General features: G+C 34.9%; 3 protein-coding genes across 3 annotated transcripts in view; 2 read left to right on the forward strand and 1 right to left on the reverse strand.

Moving 5' to 3' along the window:
* The window catches only part of LOC110419578 (pentatricopeptide repeat-containing protein At5g48910-like), a 2706-nt gene extending 263 nt beyond the window's left edge, over positions 1-2443 (forward strand). Inside the window, 3 exon segments of the mRNA XM_021432677.1 lie at positions 4-991; positions 993-1051; positions 1054-2443. Of these exon segments, the coding sequence (XP_021288352.1) occupies positions 4-991; positions 993-1051; positions 1054-1805 (1799 nt within the window). The 3' untranslated portion in view covers positions 1806-2443.
* A 3344-nt stretch (positions 2444-5787) lies between these two features.
* Positions 5788-7787, forward strand: LOC110419192 (TCP family transcription factor). The gene has a single exon (XM_021432125.2). It carries the CDS (start codon positions 6249-6251, stop codon positions 7476-7478), a length of 1230 nt encoding a protein of 409 aa, XP_021287800.1. The 5' UTR covers positions 5788-6248; the 3' UTR covers positions 7479-7787.
* Positions 7788-11497: 3710 nt separating this feature from the next.
* On the reverse strand, positions 11498-15558 carry LOC110420010 (TonB-dependent heme receptor A). Its single transcript, XM_021433155.2, has 2 exons — positions 15398-15558; positions 11498-11989 (listed from the first exon to the last, which is right to left on the reverse strand). The coding sequence occupies exons 1-2, from the start codon at positions 15471-15473 to the stop codon at positions 11766-11768; spliced, it is 300 nt and encodes a 99-aa protein (XP_021288830.1). The 5' UTR covers positions 15474-15558; the 3' UTR covers positions 11498-11765.
* Between the last annotated feature and the right edge of the window lie 136 nt (positions 15559-15694).

A 15694-nucleotide genomic window follows, 5' to 3' on the forward strand; every position in this document is an offset into this window, starting at 1 on the left:
CAGGCCAAATCCACGATCCTTTAGCCGCAGCCGAAATCCTCAAATTCTGCTCCCTTGGCACCCATCGTGACATCGATTACGCCCGCAAGCTCTTCCGTCAGATGGGGGAACCTAACTGCTTTTCTTGGAACACAATTATCAGAGCTCTAACAGAATCTGATGAAAGCAGTGAAACAAATGAGCCGTTGGAAGCATTGTTTTTATTTACTGAAATGGTCGCTGACGGCACCGTTTCACCTAATCGATTTACTTTTCCTTCGGTCTTTAAGGCCTGTGCTAGAACTGGGAAGCTTCTAGAAGGGGAACAGGTTCATGGGCTAGTGGTGAAATTTGGGTTTGAAAAAGATGAGTTTGTTGCTAGCAATCTTGTCAGAATGTATGTTATGTGCGGAGCCATGGAAGAAGCTCACATTTTGCTTAACAAAATGATGTTTGAATTCGAAAATGTTGACAAATTAGTTAGGGATAAGAGGAGAATCGAGGGACATATTGTTTTATGGAATGTGATAATTGATGGGTATGTAAGAACTGGGGATTTAAGGACTGCTAGGGAATTGTTTGATAAAATGTCTCTAAGAAGCGTAATTTCATGGAATGTGATGATCTCTGGATACGCCCAAAATGGGTATTTTAAGGAAGCAATTGAAATGTTTCGTTTGATGCAAATTGGAGAAGTGAGGCCTAATTATGTGACTTTGGTGAGTGTTCTTCCTGCCATTTCAAGACTCGGGGCACTTGAGTTAGGGAAATGGGTGCATTTGTATGCTGAAAAGAATGAGATTGAGATTGATGATGTGCTTGGGTCTGCTTTGATCGATATGTATTCTAAGTGTGGGAGTATTGATAAGGCCGTTCAGGTCTTTGAGAGGATAAGTAAACCAAATACAATTACTTGGAGCGCGATGATTGGGGGGCTTGCAATGCATGGTAGAGCAAAGGGTGCTCTTGATTATCTTTCAAGGATGGAACACGAAGGCGTAACTCCTAGTGATTGTGTATATTGGTGTCTTGAGTGCTTGTAGCCATGCAGGGTTAGTGGAAGAGGGGCGTTTATTTTCAATCACATGGTTAATGTGGTCGGCTTTGAACCCAGGCTTGAACATTATGGGTGTATGGTTGATCTATTAGGCCGCGCTGGGCTATTGAAAGAGGCCGAAGAGTTTATATTGAACATGCCAATAGAACCAGATGATGTGATTTGGAAGGCCTTGTTAGGTGCTTGTAAGATGCACAGGAACATTGTGATGGGTGACCGCGTGGCCGGGATTTTGATGGATATGGCTCCTCGTGACAGTGGAGCTTATGTGGCATTGTCAAATATATATGCTTCTTCCAGAGATTGGGAGTCAGTTGCAAGGGTGAGGTTAAAAATGAAGGAGATGGATGTAAGGAAAGACCCTGGATGCAGTTTTATTGAGCTTGATGGAGTTGTCCATGAGTTTCTTGTGGAAGATGATTCCCACCCCAGAGCCAAAGAGATTCATTCAATGTTGGAGGAAATCGCTGAGCAAATGAGGTTGGCAGGATATAAGCCAGCTACCAGTCCAGTTTTGCTTAACATTGATGAGGAAGAAAAAGAGAGCACATTATACTATCATAGTGAAAGGATTGCAATTGCATTTGGCTTGATCAGTACAAGTCCTGGAGCCACACTTCGTATAGTCAAGAACCTCCGTGTATGTGAAGACTGCCACTCTTCAATCAAACTAATTTCAAAGATTTATAAACGTAAAATAATTGTTAGGGATCGGAAGCGCTTTCACCATTTCGAGAATGGTTCGTGTTCTTGCATGGACTACTGGTAACATCTAACCCCCCCTTTTTTGCAATTTACTTGGTAAAGCATACCAATTACTTCTTCGTATTAGGTATTTTTTGGCATTAATCGATTGCCTCTTGTATCTATGATGGAACAAAATTTTTGAACAAGTATAAATGAGGTAGTAAATCCAATGACAGCAAAATTATTGAAGAACATCTGAGAGGTTACATGAATATGATGATTATTGGAGAAGCAAAACTCTACCATAGATTATGTTCTTCCTTCTTATCTTACTAACAAGATTTCCTATTCTAAGGTTAACAAGTCTAAGCTATCAGGTGGATTCAACTTCAACAATGCTGTCAGACAAAATAATGGTTCTCATATATTTTTCAAAGGAAATCAGTTTGCCAATCAGCTAACTGGTAAGGTCATCTATCAATTCTGTGACAAAGCTGGTTATTCAACAAAAACCTGCTTCAGGATTAAGCCTAAATAGTCTTTTACTCAACCATGAGCACATCATGCATCCAGACACTAAACAGAACTATTCCTAGCTCAACCATCATGCAGACTAGGTGACATTGAGGTAGACACAGGTGCAGGGGAACCCTTAGCTCCAAATATACTAATTCAATGAACTAAGATCCTTAATGGAGAATTGTGAAGACAGAGCTTGAATAAAACCAGATAGGATAGCTTTGTTCTCTCCTGCTAAGATGAGATCATCAACATAGCGACAGGTGGAGTCAAGTGGGGACACAGGAAATCGAGGGAGGAGAGAAGCAGCTGTTTGGATTTTAGGTAGGTAAAACTGAAAGCAAATAGAAAAAAAAAATAGAGATTTTAAGCTTAAATTCCTTTGAGATTTTCAATCGAAACTTTTACTGAAAATAATTTTTTTCTTAAGAAGTCAGTAAACCAAAAAAATAATTATGAAATATTCAAATTTTTTTTATATACCTGTATTAATTAAAAAAATTTCTATCAAAATTTCGTGATTATTGATATAAGTAACGTCTTATGGCTAAAAAATTTAATCAAAAAACTAAGCACCAAATCAATTTTTGAAAAAAATAAAAAATGGCTTTGATCGAAATTTCGTCGATAAAGATATATTATTTTCGATGGATCTTTTTTGACAAAATAAATTTGGTTGAAATTTTCCTATTTTCTTGAACAGCATCTTACTTTACATTTAATTTAAGTATTACAACACTTTTAGCCATATTAAATGCAGCAAGATGACAAGAAAAATATATGTTTGTGTTTTACTATAAACATTATTGATATGGATAAAGATCATTATTCAAAATAAGTCTTCAAGTCTATTGCAATCAAGTAATAAATTAAAAGTTATTAAAGAAAAACGAGGGAAAGTTGGATTTGGACAAGACTAATCCATCTTATTTATGAATTGTCAAAACCATATTATAAAAATCGACCATGAATCTAATGGGTTTAGGATTTCAATCCAAAATACATATATGATAAGTCAATGAAGATAATTATTTATAAATTTAAAATTCATCTTATTTCTTATTAATGTAAAGTTCATGACAATTGACACTTCTCTCACGGTTTGAAACCAAATTTTAAAACCAAATAAACAAACCAGGCACTAAATGTTAAAAAGACTCTTTACAAGAAACAGTAATGGTAATAATTAATAACAATAAATAAAAATATAACTAAATACGAAGAAGAAAACATTGCCTATATTGCTTGCAATGCAATCACAAGCATTGCTTGCCTATATTATGATATGCAGACCAGAGCCCTATTGCATAACTGTGACACCTTTTGTCGTTTGCACAAGTGAAGCACATGGGAAGAAAGATGGAATGCAAAGCAAATGGGTAGGGGTAAGAGTTTATTTATAATCAGTTTTTTTAATAAAATTTTATTTATAATATTATTAAAATTTTATATAATACAATAAAATCAACAAACCTGTTATAAAAAGTATATAAAAATATCATTAAAAATAATATTAATAACACATTTTAGAAACTTTAAGTCAAATTTGTTGTAGTACAACCCGATCGTTCCTATTTAATTTTTTAACTAAAAACACCAATTAAAGAGAATTTCAATATGCATAACAGGATTTGAATATAAAATTAATTGTAAATGAATATTATCAATGACTAATTGCTTAAGTTGATGGAAAGGTGAAGATAAGTCCACCATGATTGTGAGGCTTCCAACAAAGTTTAACCCAACACTTTTAGCTGATAATCTTCCTCCATGCCATATCTAATAATATTCTTTATAAGCAATTAAAAAAGGGAAACATAGGGATAAAAAGTTGTGGATGTGGAATAATGTATATTCTTGTATGATTTTCATTTGTATCTTAAATTATTAATAAGAAGAATAATTAGTGTAAATAAATTTTTATTTTTTTTATTACATTCAATTAAATTATTATACTTTTTTTTTAGTTAAATAGATTTTTATATTGTAAATCAAAACGTCACTTGTTTTTATACAATACAGCATTGACGTGTCGAACATGTGAAAGATAAAAATATCACATGGTCACAACAACATATCACGTTATCATTCATTATAACATATCAACATCACGTGCTATAAAATAACAAGTGATTTTTTTATTAATAATAGTTAATCAATAATTAGTTATATGAATTTATTTGACTCAAAATAAAAGTATAATAATTTTATTAAACGTAATAATCAACTGAAGTAGTAGAGGATAAAAAAAACTTAATAAAAAAATAAAAATTTTCTAAAATTTTTTTAAATAGTTGAAGAACTTTTTTTTTAAGTATTATATCTTAATAAAATTAGATGAGATAGTGAAAAGATGAGTTAGGGTTTTGGATTTTTTTGACTTTGTCAAGTGTATTCTTTAATTAAAATTATATTCCAAAGAGAAAAAGGTTGGGCAAGGTGGGTGGGTTGACTGGCCGCTAATCACAGTAAGTGCCATTCTGCTCAAATATTAGACTAGTCTTTGTTTTTGGATATATACATATATATATATATATATATATAATATGTGTGTGTGTAACACTCTTTAGTCTTTAGAAAAAGAAAAAGGAAATATGAAAACAAAAGGCTTTGGTAGGGATGAGTTGTCTTAGTCCACTAGATGCTTTGCTGAGCTGTTTGGCCCTGTGACTTGAATGTACACCATAATTGCCATGTTGCTTGTCCTATCAAGGCATAGTCTTGCTGCTCACATCTGCTCTCACCAATTTTACCCCTTTAAAAGTCTTTTAGGTGAAATTTTGGTTGGGGAGAAAGGGCCTCTGGGTTGGAACTGAGCAACTGTTTCATCCCCTTTTCTTCCACTTTTATGCCTCCTTTAAGGTGAAGATATATAGGTTAAACTTCAGTTCGTGTTCTTAGTAAATAAACAGAGGTGAATTACTTCATCTGTCAATTTCTTCTGGCTGATCTCAAAGCAAAATCTACCAAGGCACTAACACTTGAGTGTTGACTAAAATTTGAGTCAGGAGTAAGTTCCCATAAAAGACAAGATGTGTGGATGGATGGATAGATGGATGGATGAACAGTTAATAGAAAGAGAGAGAGATATAAAGGGTGGGGGGGCAAGGGTACATGAGCCAAGCAGGTAGGGGACCCTGGGGGTGAATATTATAGCAGCAGCAGCATTTAAGGGCCACCTTGATTTACAGTTTTACTGCAAAAGCTTGCATAAATGTGAGGACCTAATCTAATGTTGTTCACAGCATTGGCTTTTAAGGACTCTCTTACTGCCAGTTACTTGTTTCACAAAGAAACATACCAGGAAAAGCCAGAGACAGATAAACATAGGGGTGAAGAAGGGTCTAAAATATTTATGGCGGTTGTTGTTGGACTTGATCATTGGCGTCACCATCCTGGTCATTATTAACCATAACTCAATCAGTGAGAGTATTGAGACCGTATCCCCATCCTGTAGTATGTATATGGTTTCCTTACAAGTTTCAACATCTTCACACCCAAAAGTCCAACCCAGAAACCATATGTGAAAAGCTTTTTAAAAGTAAATGTGAGACAAAGAGATATTTCAACTTGACATTAACAGGTTTGATCAACGTTTTGCCATTGCAGGAGGCCCCCACGAGTGGGGTACTGCTGCAAAATTTACAGGCCCCATCACTGAATTCTTTTAAGCTTTGTTGGCTCCTTCTCTCACCTACTCTCCTCTCTCTCAAAGGGCAGCAGTCAATCACAAGGAAGAAAAGAAGATCCCCACGCACTAACAGTGGTGGTGCAGTTAGGATCACAACTCACAAAGCCTTTGTTTGCGCACACCTCTCCCAAGGAAAAGGAAAATTCACAACAAAACCCTTGTTATAATATTTTTTTTTATTTTGGTTGTGAGAAAAGAAAAACACAAAGAAGAAGAAAATTATTATGGATATGAGGTAGAAAAGAAAAAAAATGGGGTTCCATTTTTGAGATGGTTTAATTTGATAGACAAGGAAATTTTTTGGGAAAGCCACAGATGGAAATAATGGAGCCACAGAGCAATAAAAGCAGCAGTAGCAGTGACCACCACCACCACCATGGCCAAAAACAAGAGGCTTCCCTGCAACTGGTCTCTCGTGATAGTCAACCACAAGCAGCTGCTGGTGGCGCACATGGGACCTCCTCTCAGCCTCAGGCCCCAGCCCATGTCCCATTCACGGGCATGGGCTCCATTCCCAACCAAATTGGGGTTCACTCTTCCTCCCCTACTTCCACATCTTCCCTTGCTAAACCTGCTAAAAGACCCACCAAGGACCGCCACACTAAGGTCGATGGCCGCGGCCGCCGCATCCGCATGCCGGCCGTTTGCGCCGCCAGAGTCTTCCAACTCACCAGAGAATTGGGTCATAAATCAGATGGTGAAACCATTGAGTGGCTGCTTCAACAGGCAGAGCCAGCCATCATAGCTGCCACCGGAACTGGCACCATCCCAGCCAATTTCTCAACTCTCAACGTCTCGCTACGCAACAGTGGCACTACTATTTCAGCTCCTTCATCAAAATCTGCTCCTTTCTCTTTCCACAGTGCTTTAGGTCTGTACAGCAGTACTAATGGAGATGAAAGTAGAAGATTTAGCAACACTTCTGCTGGAGCTGGCATGTTAGGGTTTCATCATCAGCTATACCCTCAAATCTTGAACCCCGATGGTTCCATGAGAAGTAGTAACGAGAATTACTCGACCAAGCCATTCAGAGAAGATCTTTTCAAGGAAACATCTCAACACAATGCTGAAACGGTTGGTGTGGAGGCAAATTCTCCTAAACCGGAGAGAACCGGAATGCAAGATCAAGAACCCGGTTCGTTTCGTGCAGCCAACATTGTGCCGGCTCCAGCTATGTGGGCAGTTGCACCGGCTGCCACTAATGGAGGTAATGCATTTTGGATGCTGCCGGTAGGTGGTGGTGCCACCGCATCAGCAACTGTGCCAGAAGCCCAAATGTGGACCTTTCCGGCTCATTATTCGGGTGGGGGTCGTGTGAGTCCGGTTCAGCTTGGTTCAATGATATTGCAACAGCAGCAACCGGGCGGTCAGCAGCTTGGGTTAGGAGTGACAGAAACTAATATGGGGTTACTTGGCAGTGGAATTAATCTTTACAGCAATAATAGAGTTGGTCTAGCAATGAATTTGGAGCAACAGCATCAAGAAAACCGAACCCAAGGCAGTGATAGTGGAGATGAAAATCCTGCTACAGATTCTCAACGATAGAATTCTATATTCAAATCACATTCTTCAACTGTTCTTTCCTTTTCCCTTTCGATTGCTTTGCTATAGCTTTTTTAGCAGCCAGGTTCCACTTCTTTCTTTTCTTTTCTTTTTGTAAATGCATGTGTATTTCTGTCTTCCTTTCTTTCTTGGGATTGTTGATTCAGTAGCTTTGCTCCTCGGATGCTGGAAATGTAGTTCATTGTGCAGTTGGGTGTCAAAAGATGCCCATCAATCTAACACAAGCTTAGCATTTCCCTACTGTTAGAAGTGTGATAATATGGAAAAACAATGATGAAAGAATAATTTTCATGCTGGGTATTTTCTTATTTGATTGTTTAATGCAAATTCTTTCTTTGTTTTGACTCTGGGGCCCTGATTATTCTCCTCTTTCATCCAAAAGCAAATTGATTAGGAAAAAGAATGTACCCAATAATGGAAGGAGAGATGGAAGACAAGGACAAAGAAATACTATTTGTTTAGCAAAATGAGCAAAGAGAGAGAGAGAGAGAGAGAACAAGTTGATTCTCAAACAATTATTCTCTCCAAAGAAACTAGGAAACTTCTTCATGAATGAAGGGCACACTGGAGGCTGGAGGCTGGAGGCTGGAGGCATGCCTAATGTGCACCACATGTGTTGATATTAAAGGATTAGGTTTATATATCTTTTAGGCCTAATTTGGTTGCATTAGGGCTTTGCTTGGTTGTCCATTTGTTAAGTAAAAAAGACAAAAGAGATTGACAAATAATAAGGAATCTCTCCACCTGTTTCATGGCTTAACTGTCTTTCTCATATATCATCACACAAACAAGCTTAGAAGCTTGCTATTGCATTATCTTCTCTCTTATTGTGCCCTTCTTTTTTTTAACTTGTTTGAGTTGGTATTGGAAGTTTAACAATATAATTGATTTAGATATAGCAAACCATGCCATACATGATTGAGATCTATTGACTTATAATTAACTTTTGACATAATACTTTAGAGAGTTTTGGAATCATTAAGAAAAATTTAAATAAGATTTTATTCTTTTATTATGTTTAATTAAATTTTTATATTTTTATTTTGAATCAAGTAGAGTTTTATAATTAATAGTTGATTAATTATTATTAGTTAAAAGTGATATGTGTCTTTTTATGCAACATAGAGCTGATGTAGCATATTGATATGTCATAGTGAATAATGATATGACTATTGTGGCATTTTTATCCTCCATGTCAATGTAAAATCGATGATGACAGTTAGCGCCACATAATCATAAAATAACAAGTAGTATTTTGATTAATAGTAATTAGTTAATCATTAATCATATAAACCTATTTGATACAAAATAAAAATATATAAGCTTAATTAAATGTAATAAAAAATAAAAACTTATTTAAATTTTTAGAAATAATTTAGAGATTTTTTCATATATTATACCTATAATTTATGAGGACAAATGCAAACATTTTGACATAAGTAAGATTCAAAGCAGGTATGCATTTCAAAAGATATAATTAAGAAGATAGAATTCAAAATTCCCTATTTCACATATGTATTTTAAATTCATTATTAAGTAGAGACCTAACAAGTTATTGAATTTAAATATAATCACAAAGGTTATGTTTTTACGGCTTTTGTCAACTAATTTATACTAAAGTCGAAATCCTTATTTTTATTTCAACTGAAATTCTCAAACGAAACCTAAAAGATAAGCATATATTTTAAATCATGTTACAAGCGAATGTTCGTAATTTAAACAGTGAATTTGATTTCATAAAAATAAAATAACAAATCTAATATCTAATATTGTGTTTTACTTTCAAAATTCACGTGTCTAAATATATGTACGGATCTCATATACCTAATTACGTAATAATTGATACTTATGTCGAAAAAAAAAATCAAAACATACATGAAAATTTAGATTCAGCACCCCAATTTATCATGGATTGAGATAATGATGGGAGGATGGTAAGGTCTATTAAGACTACCCAATGACTTGATCCCCAAGCCTTCCTTTGAAAAGCTAAAGTGGGAAAAGTGACTTCTATCCCCCAAAATTCTATTAATAATATGGTGTTTTGATTCCATAGGGACATTAACCACATGGCAAACTCATGGAGTTAATTTAAAAGACAAACCAACATAGCTTATAGGTGCTGGGTGTAGCCTTGACTGGTGTGTGATAAAGCCAAAACCCCAAGGCCCAAGGGTGCCTACAAAACTTGACCAGGGTTAGCCGGCTGTAAATGGGAGAGCTTTTTATGGATAAACATGATTATACAGTTCTCAGATGCATTATTAATTTGCTGTTGAACCCTGAACTTGCTTTATATAGAGTTAATGCTCATCCAAACCAGAGCAATAACGTAAAAGTAATTAATTCATCAATCAATCTTTGAACACAACTTCACAGTTAGTCAATTTTGGCACCTTTGCATTTGTTTGACCATGGACTCTTCTTCTAGGGTTTCTTTTTCCATTTTTTTTAATATAAAATTTGCATTGGATAAGTTGCTCACTTCCCATGTAAAGTGTATTTTATCTTGCGAGAATTATTCACTCAAAATTAATACCAATAGGTATATGAGTATTGATTTCATTAATAGAATTTGGAGTATAAAAATCTATCATGGTGAAGATAGTTGTGTAGGCAGCACACATGAGACATCAACCTCCACATGCACATGTTATGGATTTTATATCAGATTTTATATCCGTAAAAGATGAAGTGAGTTTTAAATATATAAATATGAACTTTTAATTCTTCATTGATGTTGGATTTCTATGAAAAATATAAAGATTAAGGTAGACTTGAATCGGTATAAGGGAGCCCTATAAAAATATAAGGGTCGAGTAGATTTGAATTGGTATAAAGGATCCCTATGAGAGATATAAAGTTCGAGGTAGACCCAAATCAATATAAAGACTCTTATGAAAGATATAAGAATCAAAATAGACTTGGACTGATATAAGAGTCCTTTTTCTCTATGAGAAAAATAGTAAGTGCAATGACAATATTATACAATTTTAGATAAAGTAGAATGTCATAGATCTCATATTAATAAAAAATATGATGAGTCTTTGAGTTTACAAATCATATTTTTTAAATTGAAAATGTAAACCCGTTACACACACATCCTACAAATAAAAAACATAAAAACAATTTGTATCGATTGTGTGTAAGATTAAACTATACAAGATATTCAATTTCTATTTTTGAACAAAATTAACTTTTTCATTCACACCACTACTATTTCCTTATTGATTAAGTTATATTTTCAAAGGAATTAGATTTGGTTGTTAATTACGATAATTGTACGACAATTCATCAGTCATTCCAAAGTACAAAATTTACTAAAGAAGCACATGAGCAAATTGTAATCGGCAAAGAGGAAAAGTAGTCAAATTGCCAATGCTTCCAAAGGTGTTTGTTATATATATAATTAGGAGAATAAGAATTTAAACTCTATTATTTAAATATAAAAATCATATACCAACTACTGAGTCAAATGTTTAGATGTCTACGTGCGCATAACTTTCGTTTTACAAAACAGCAATGTTTTGTAGGAAATTCTAGAAAGGAAAATCACCATTCACCATCCTGTAATTTATTTAAGAAAATAATCTTTATATTATTATAAAAAATCAATTGAATTTGATATTATGAGTTAAGTGACTTGATTTAGTTGATAAAATTACTTTAAAATCCAAATAAATCATAATATCAAATATTAAGTTAATAACAATTATACCCTCCACAAATGTTTTTTTCCCTTATTAAGTTATGATTTTGGAGGAGATTAAAAGACTTTGAATCAATTTTTTGAGTAAGAAAAAAAAATACATACATTTACTATTGGTTTAAATATCCAAGTATAGTTATATATGTTAACTTAGTATATATAGACCCCCCCTTGCCAAGCATATGACAGTCATTTTCTCTCTGATTTTCCGACATAATCTTACCATCAGGTGCCCAGCATAGCCTTCGAGAGACAAAGGTAATTTACCCAGAAATATGAACACTCCATTGAATTGGAGATTCTAAGAGAAAGGATCCAGATTTAATAATAAATGAACTTCCTTCGCAATCCAAATTGGAGCATCAAATATTATTATTAGATGCAGAATATTACCAATCCTAGATTCCCATTATCAACGGTGAACAGACGCCAGTCAGAAATGCTAAAACACCAAAACTGTGTAGTATCATGAAACCAAACCAATTCAAAAGTCGATTAAAAAGGCATCCTGACTCCTGGGTTGCTTCTATTATTGCAGCCATGAAGGCAAGCTTCAGAATTTAGCCAGATGCAGTCTTTTTCTGCTGGAAAATGACGGCATAAACAGGAACAACGACGCCAATGCTGAAGGCTGTAAAAACACCAAGAGACATCTTCAGCTTCTGATGTTTCATCCTGTCCAAATTGTACATGTGCTTAGCATGAAGGTAGTATGGTTCATCATGGCCATGCGCATGGCCTCCACCCATCCTCTTCACTCCAGTTGAATGAAACCCTCTATTAGCTGCCAGAACAACAAAAATAGTTCTGTAAGTTCATACACATTAGTACCAAAAAGCATCGTTCCAACATAAAAAATAACAGCATAAAGACTGAACTCATGAACAGTTTATTTCAACATTTGAAAGTTCTGGAACATGCCCAGAAGCAGAAGAAACAAAGACAAACTCAAAATGGCTGCTAGGAGTGAACCACCAGTGTGCACCATGAGGTGTTGCTATTTTGCTAAAGTGCAGATGCCATACGAGATATCACTTTAATTTCAGATTCAAGATGGTATCGCCAACAATACAGAAAAGGTGTTTGCACATAAAGAAACATGATCAAATGCATTTTAAACAACCATGAGCCACCTAAGACAACTCTCATATGCTACATAATGGAGCTGTTAAGGTTCATTTTACATTGCCCAAGAATTAACTAGCAAAGCAATCGCAGATTTTTGCAAGGTGTTTATAACTTCAAACTCATGGCCATTAGATTCTCAATCTATAACCAATTTGCAAAATTAGCTTCCAAGTCGAAGTTCTTTAAGATACTCTTTCAAACCCAAAAAATTTGCAAATTTAGCTTCCAGTCATACTCCAAGATCAATGGAATCATGATTCACTCCTAGACGGAAAGCTTGCACCTAGAAGTCATGCTGTTTACTCTGCATTAATATAGAAGTCAAAGCACTCAGGAGTTTATAGCAACCACATGCAACAGCAGAAACCTCTTTGGCTCTTCCAAAAAGGCTATTTCTTAACTGAGAAATATTAGCACTAATCAGAACCAGTGGACCTTCAGCACAGAAGAAAGCAATGAGAAAGGGGAAATTTCTTGTCCTCCTTTCAGTTAGGAACAAAAATTTTCAAAAGAAAAAAGTAAACAGTTAGAGAAGAACATGGTTCATCCAGTCATTCACTCATCCTTCTACTCGCTTCTTCATTTTTAACTTTTCTTCAACCTATCCCACTTCAATTATTGCTTGTATAGATCTTCACAAACATATTTAACTTACAAAGCTTTTATGTACATATAAAAACAAGCTTTATTGACAGGAGGTTTCAAGGGGTACACATAATAATAAGAATGTTAGTAATATAGATTATAGACATAACTAATATACTTCAAGACATGGATGAGCAGATGCAGACAACTATTTCCAAAGTTTTAGCACAAAGAAATAGTATGGACATCCATGCACTTTATGCTATGAGCCTATGATTTGAAAGCTACATCAAGAAAAAACAGCCTTGTAGATGCTGTGGAGTATAAAAAAAACACACTACTGAGTCTAAATATGAAATAATTACACAAACTGGAAAAGGGGAAAACATCACAAGATTATAGAGTCAAGCAAATGTCATGCATGAGAATGTCCTACATTCATTTGTTGAGGAAGGAACTATAAGTATTTAATTCAACTAGAGTGTGCTGACTGCATCAAGTGGCCATAATAAAATCAAGTAGTTTGCCACTATGAAAGATTTCAAACATTCAAAGGTAGCATAGCATGCTATGACGCACCACCCTATACACAGGATACAAGACCGACACAATACAGATACAGCAACATGGCATTTTTTAAAAAATTAGGACACGGCACAGCAAGGATACAGCAATGAAAAATATATAAATATATTTTATTTAATCCAATACCATATATAAATCATTTTTATTTTTAGTAGTTCCTTTAGGCTTTATCTAAAAACAGAAAATGAAATACCTTCTCCTTTAAAATCTTTTAAGCAATTAAACTAATTTTTAATTATGAGTATTGATCTTAAATAGCTTTATTCCATCAAAAAATAATTAAATATTTTTAAATTATCTCAAGGCTCAAACCCATATAATTATTAGTTAGGCAAGAGCACAAGAGATAATCCTTTGCTCTTTGGGATAGACTACCACCAATTAAAATGGAATTTGGGCCAAACTGTTAGCTACTTATACAACCCCGAGTTATAATCAAAGGGAATGCCCTAATTTCTCTTATTCTTCTTCATCTTATTCAGCGTCGCAGCAGTCTTTTCTTCTTCTCCATCTTCGTTTTTGCCAGCTAGCGACGCAACAGACTTGGTTTCCCTCCCTCCTAATGGTCCGAAATGACTAGTCTATGTAATAGAGCTTCTCCCTTTATTTGTTGCTATTTTAATTTGTGATCTCAACTGTTTAGTTTAAGGCAGTGCCACCACCATTATGCTTCATCAGCAGCCAGTGTTTCTTTCTTTTTCTTGGTTGTGTTTTTTAATTCTAGTGCTGATTGCCAAGTCTGATTAAATTATTATTATTTATTATTTTTTTGCTATATCCAGCCATGTATAATACGTATCCCGGCATATTGGAGACATACCCATGTCGGACGTGGACACAAAATGATACGAAGGTGGTCGAGGTCGAGGTGTGTCTATGCTCCATTGGTAACATGCCATGCAAGAGAGGAAGGTCATGCGAATGCAAAATAAGAAAGCATCTCAACACTTAATAACCGAGAAAAATAACTTTCTGTATATCATTTGAACAAAAAATTCAGCAAGTAAAAGACCCGGGAATTTCCATATAGCCATATAATTTAAAAAAGAGCCATTTTAAAAAGTGTTAACAAAGGCTAGGCCACTAGGGTTTACATATTCAATTCAAATAAATGACACAGCAACAACCCACATAACTTTATTAGAATTATAAGCCAAAAAAAATTACCAAAACCAAATTCAAAGGCATCCAAACCAAAATGATAATCATGAATGCGGTGTTGCCCAAAACATTATTCACAAGGATTACAAGCTTTGATTTGTTAAGACTGCAACTGGCATTCCATATAGAACAAGATAACACAGTTTCATAGTAATTAGCACAACAATGATATAGCATTTTCAGAGGTTCCTGAAACTAAAATCTATTAGCCAATGTCAATTCACAGGAGATAGAACTGAGCACAACCACATAGCAATTCACAAATGATGTCTAAACCTATTAAACAACTCCCTTACGCAATTATTTTCAGAGTGCTCATATGCAATCAATACCTATCTGCTAGCAGTTCTACCCTTGTAACACACAAAAAGTTTCATTCCGGTCTTGACCTATAAGATGGGTTTTCAGAGTCAATCAACCCAATCAAAACTCAACCATTTAAAAGTGTATACATGATAAGAAAATCATATGATTCGTTTGGTTCAATAACGAACCGATAAAAACAAATCATCAACGCAAGGAATAACAATAAAAAAATTACAAAAAAAACCCATCAAGTAGATCTACATAAATAGACTCTTAAAACCTCTATCTGCCGCTAAAAATAAAGAATACCTAATACCCAGATGCTCATTTTCCCTTCTTTTCCTCTATTTTCTCAGCCACCAAAAAGAAAAAACTTAATTATATATTTAAAAAAAAAAACGAATACAATCCTCACTGGGTCACTAACCTGACTTGGAGAGAAGTGATTGAGAGGACGAGGTTAATAGCTTTGAAGCCGATCTAAGCCCACCGTTCAACGCCATGGCTTTTCTTGCTTTTTCACGGAGAAAATGAATTAAACAGCTACTGTTTCCACAAATCGGAGGCTTTTTCCAATTCTACCAAGCCCCACGCTGTTGTGTAGCAATCTTAAAACGTGTGGCCTCGTGCAAGGGAATTACACACGTGTGAGTGGTTTGACTGGGCTGGGCGGGGCTTGGCACTTTTGAAACCCGGCAAATAACAAGAAAAACTATCAGGCGAT

Source organism: Theobroma umbraticum, unplaced genomic scaffold (assembly GCF_002168275.2).
Source record: "Theobroma umbraticum cultivar Fairchild unplaced genomic scaffold, ASM216827v3 scaffold_67.0, whole genome shotgun sequence".
NCBI classification, from domain to species: domain Eukaryota; kingdom Viridiplantae; phylum Streptophyta; class Magnoliopsida; order Malvales; family Malvaceae; genus Theobroma; species Theobroma umbraticum.

Coding starts and splice junctions, on each gene's coding strand:
- LOC110419192 (XM_021432125.2), top strand. CDS start 6,249: ATGGAAATAATGGAGCCACAGAGCAATAAAAGCAGCAGTAGCAGTGAC.
- LOC110420010 (XM_021433155.2), bottom strand. CDS start 15,473: ATGGCGTTGAACGGTGGGCTTAGATCGGCTTCAAAGCTATTAACCTCG. Junction 11,990..15,397: donor ATCACTTCTCTCCAAGTCAG/GTTAGTGACCCA, acceptor TTGTTCTGGCAG/CTAATAGAGGGTTTCATTCA.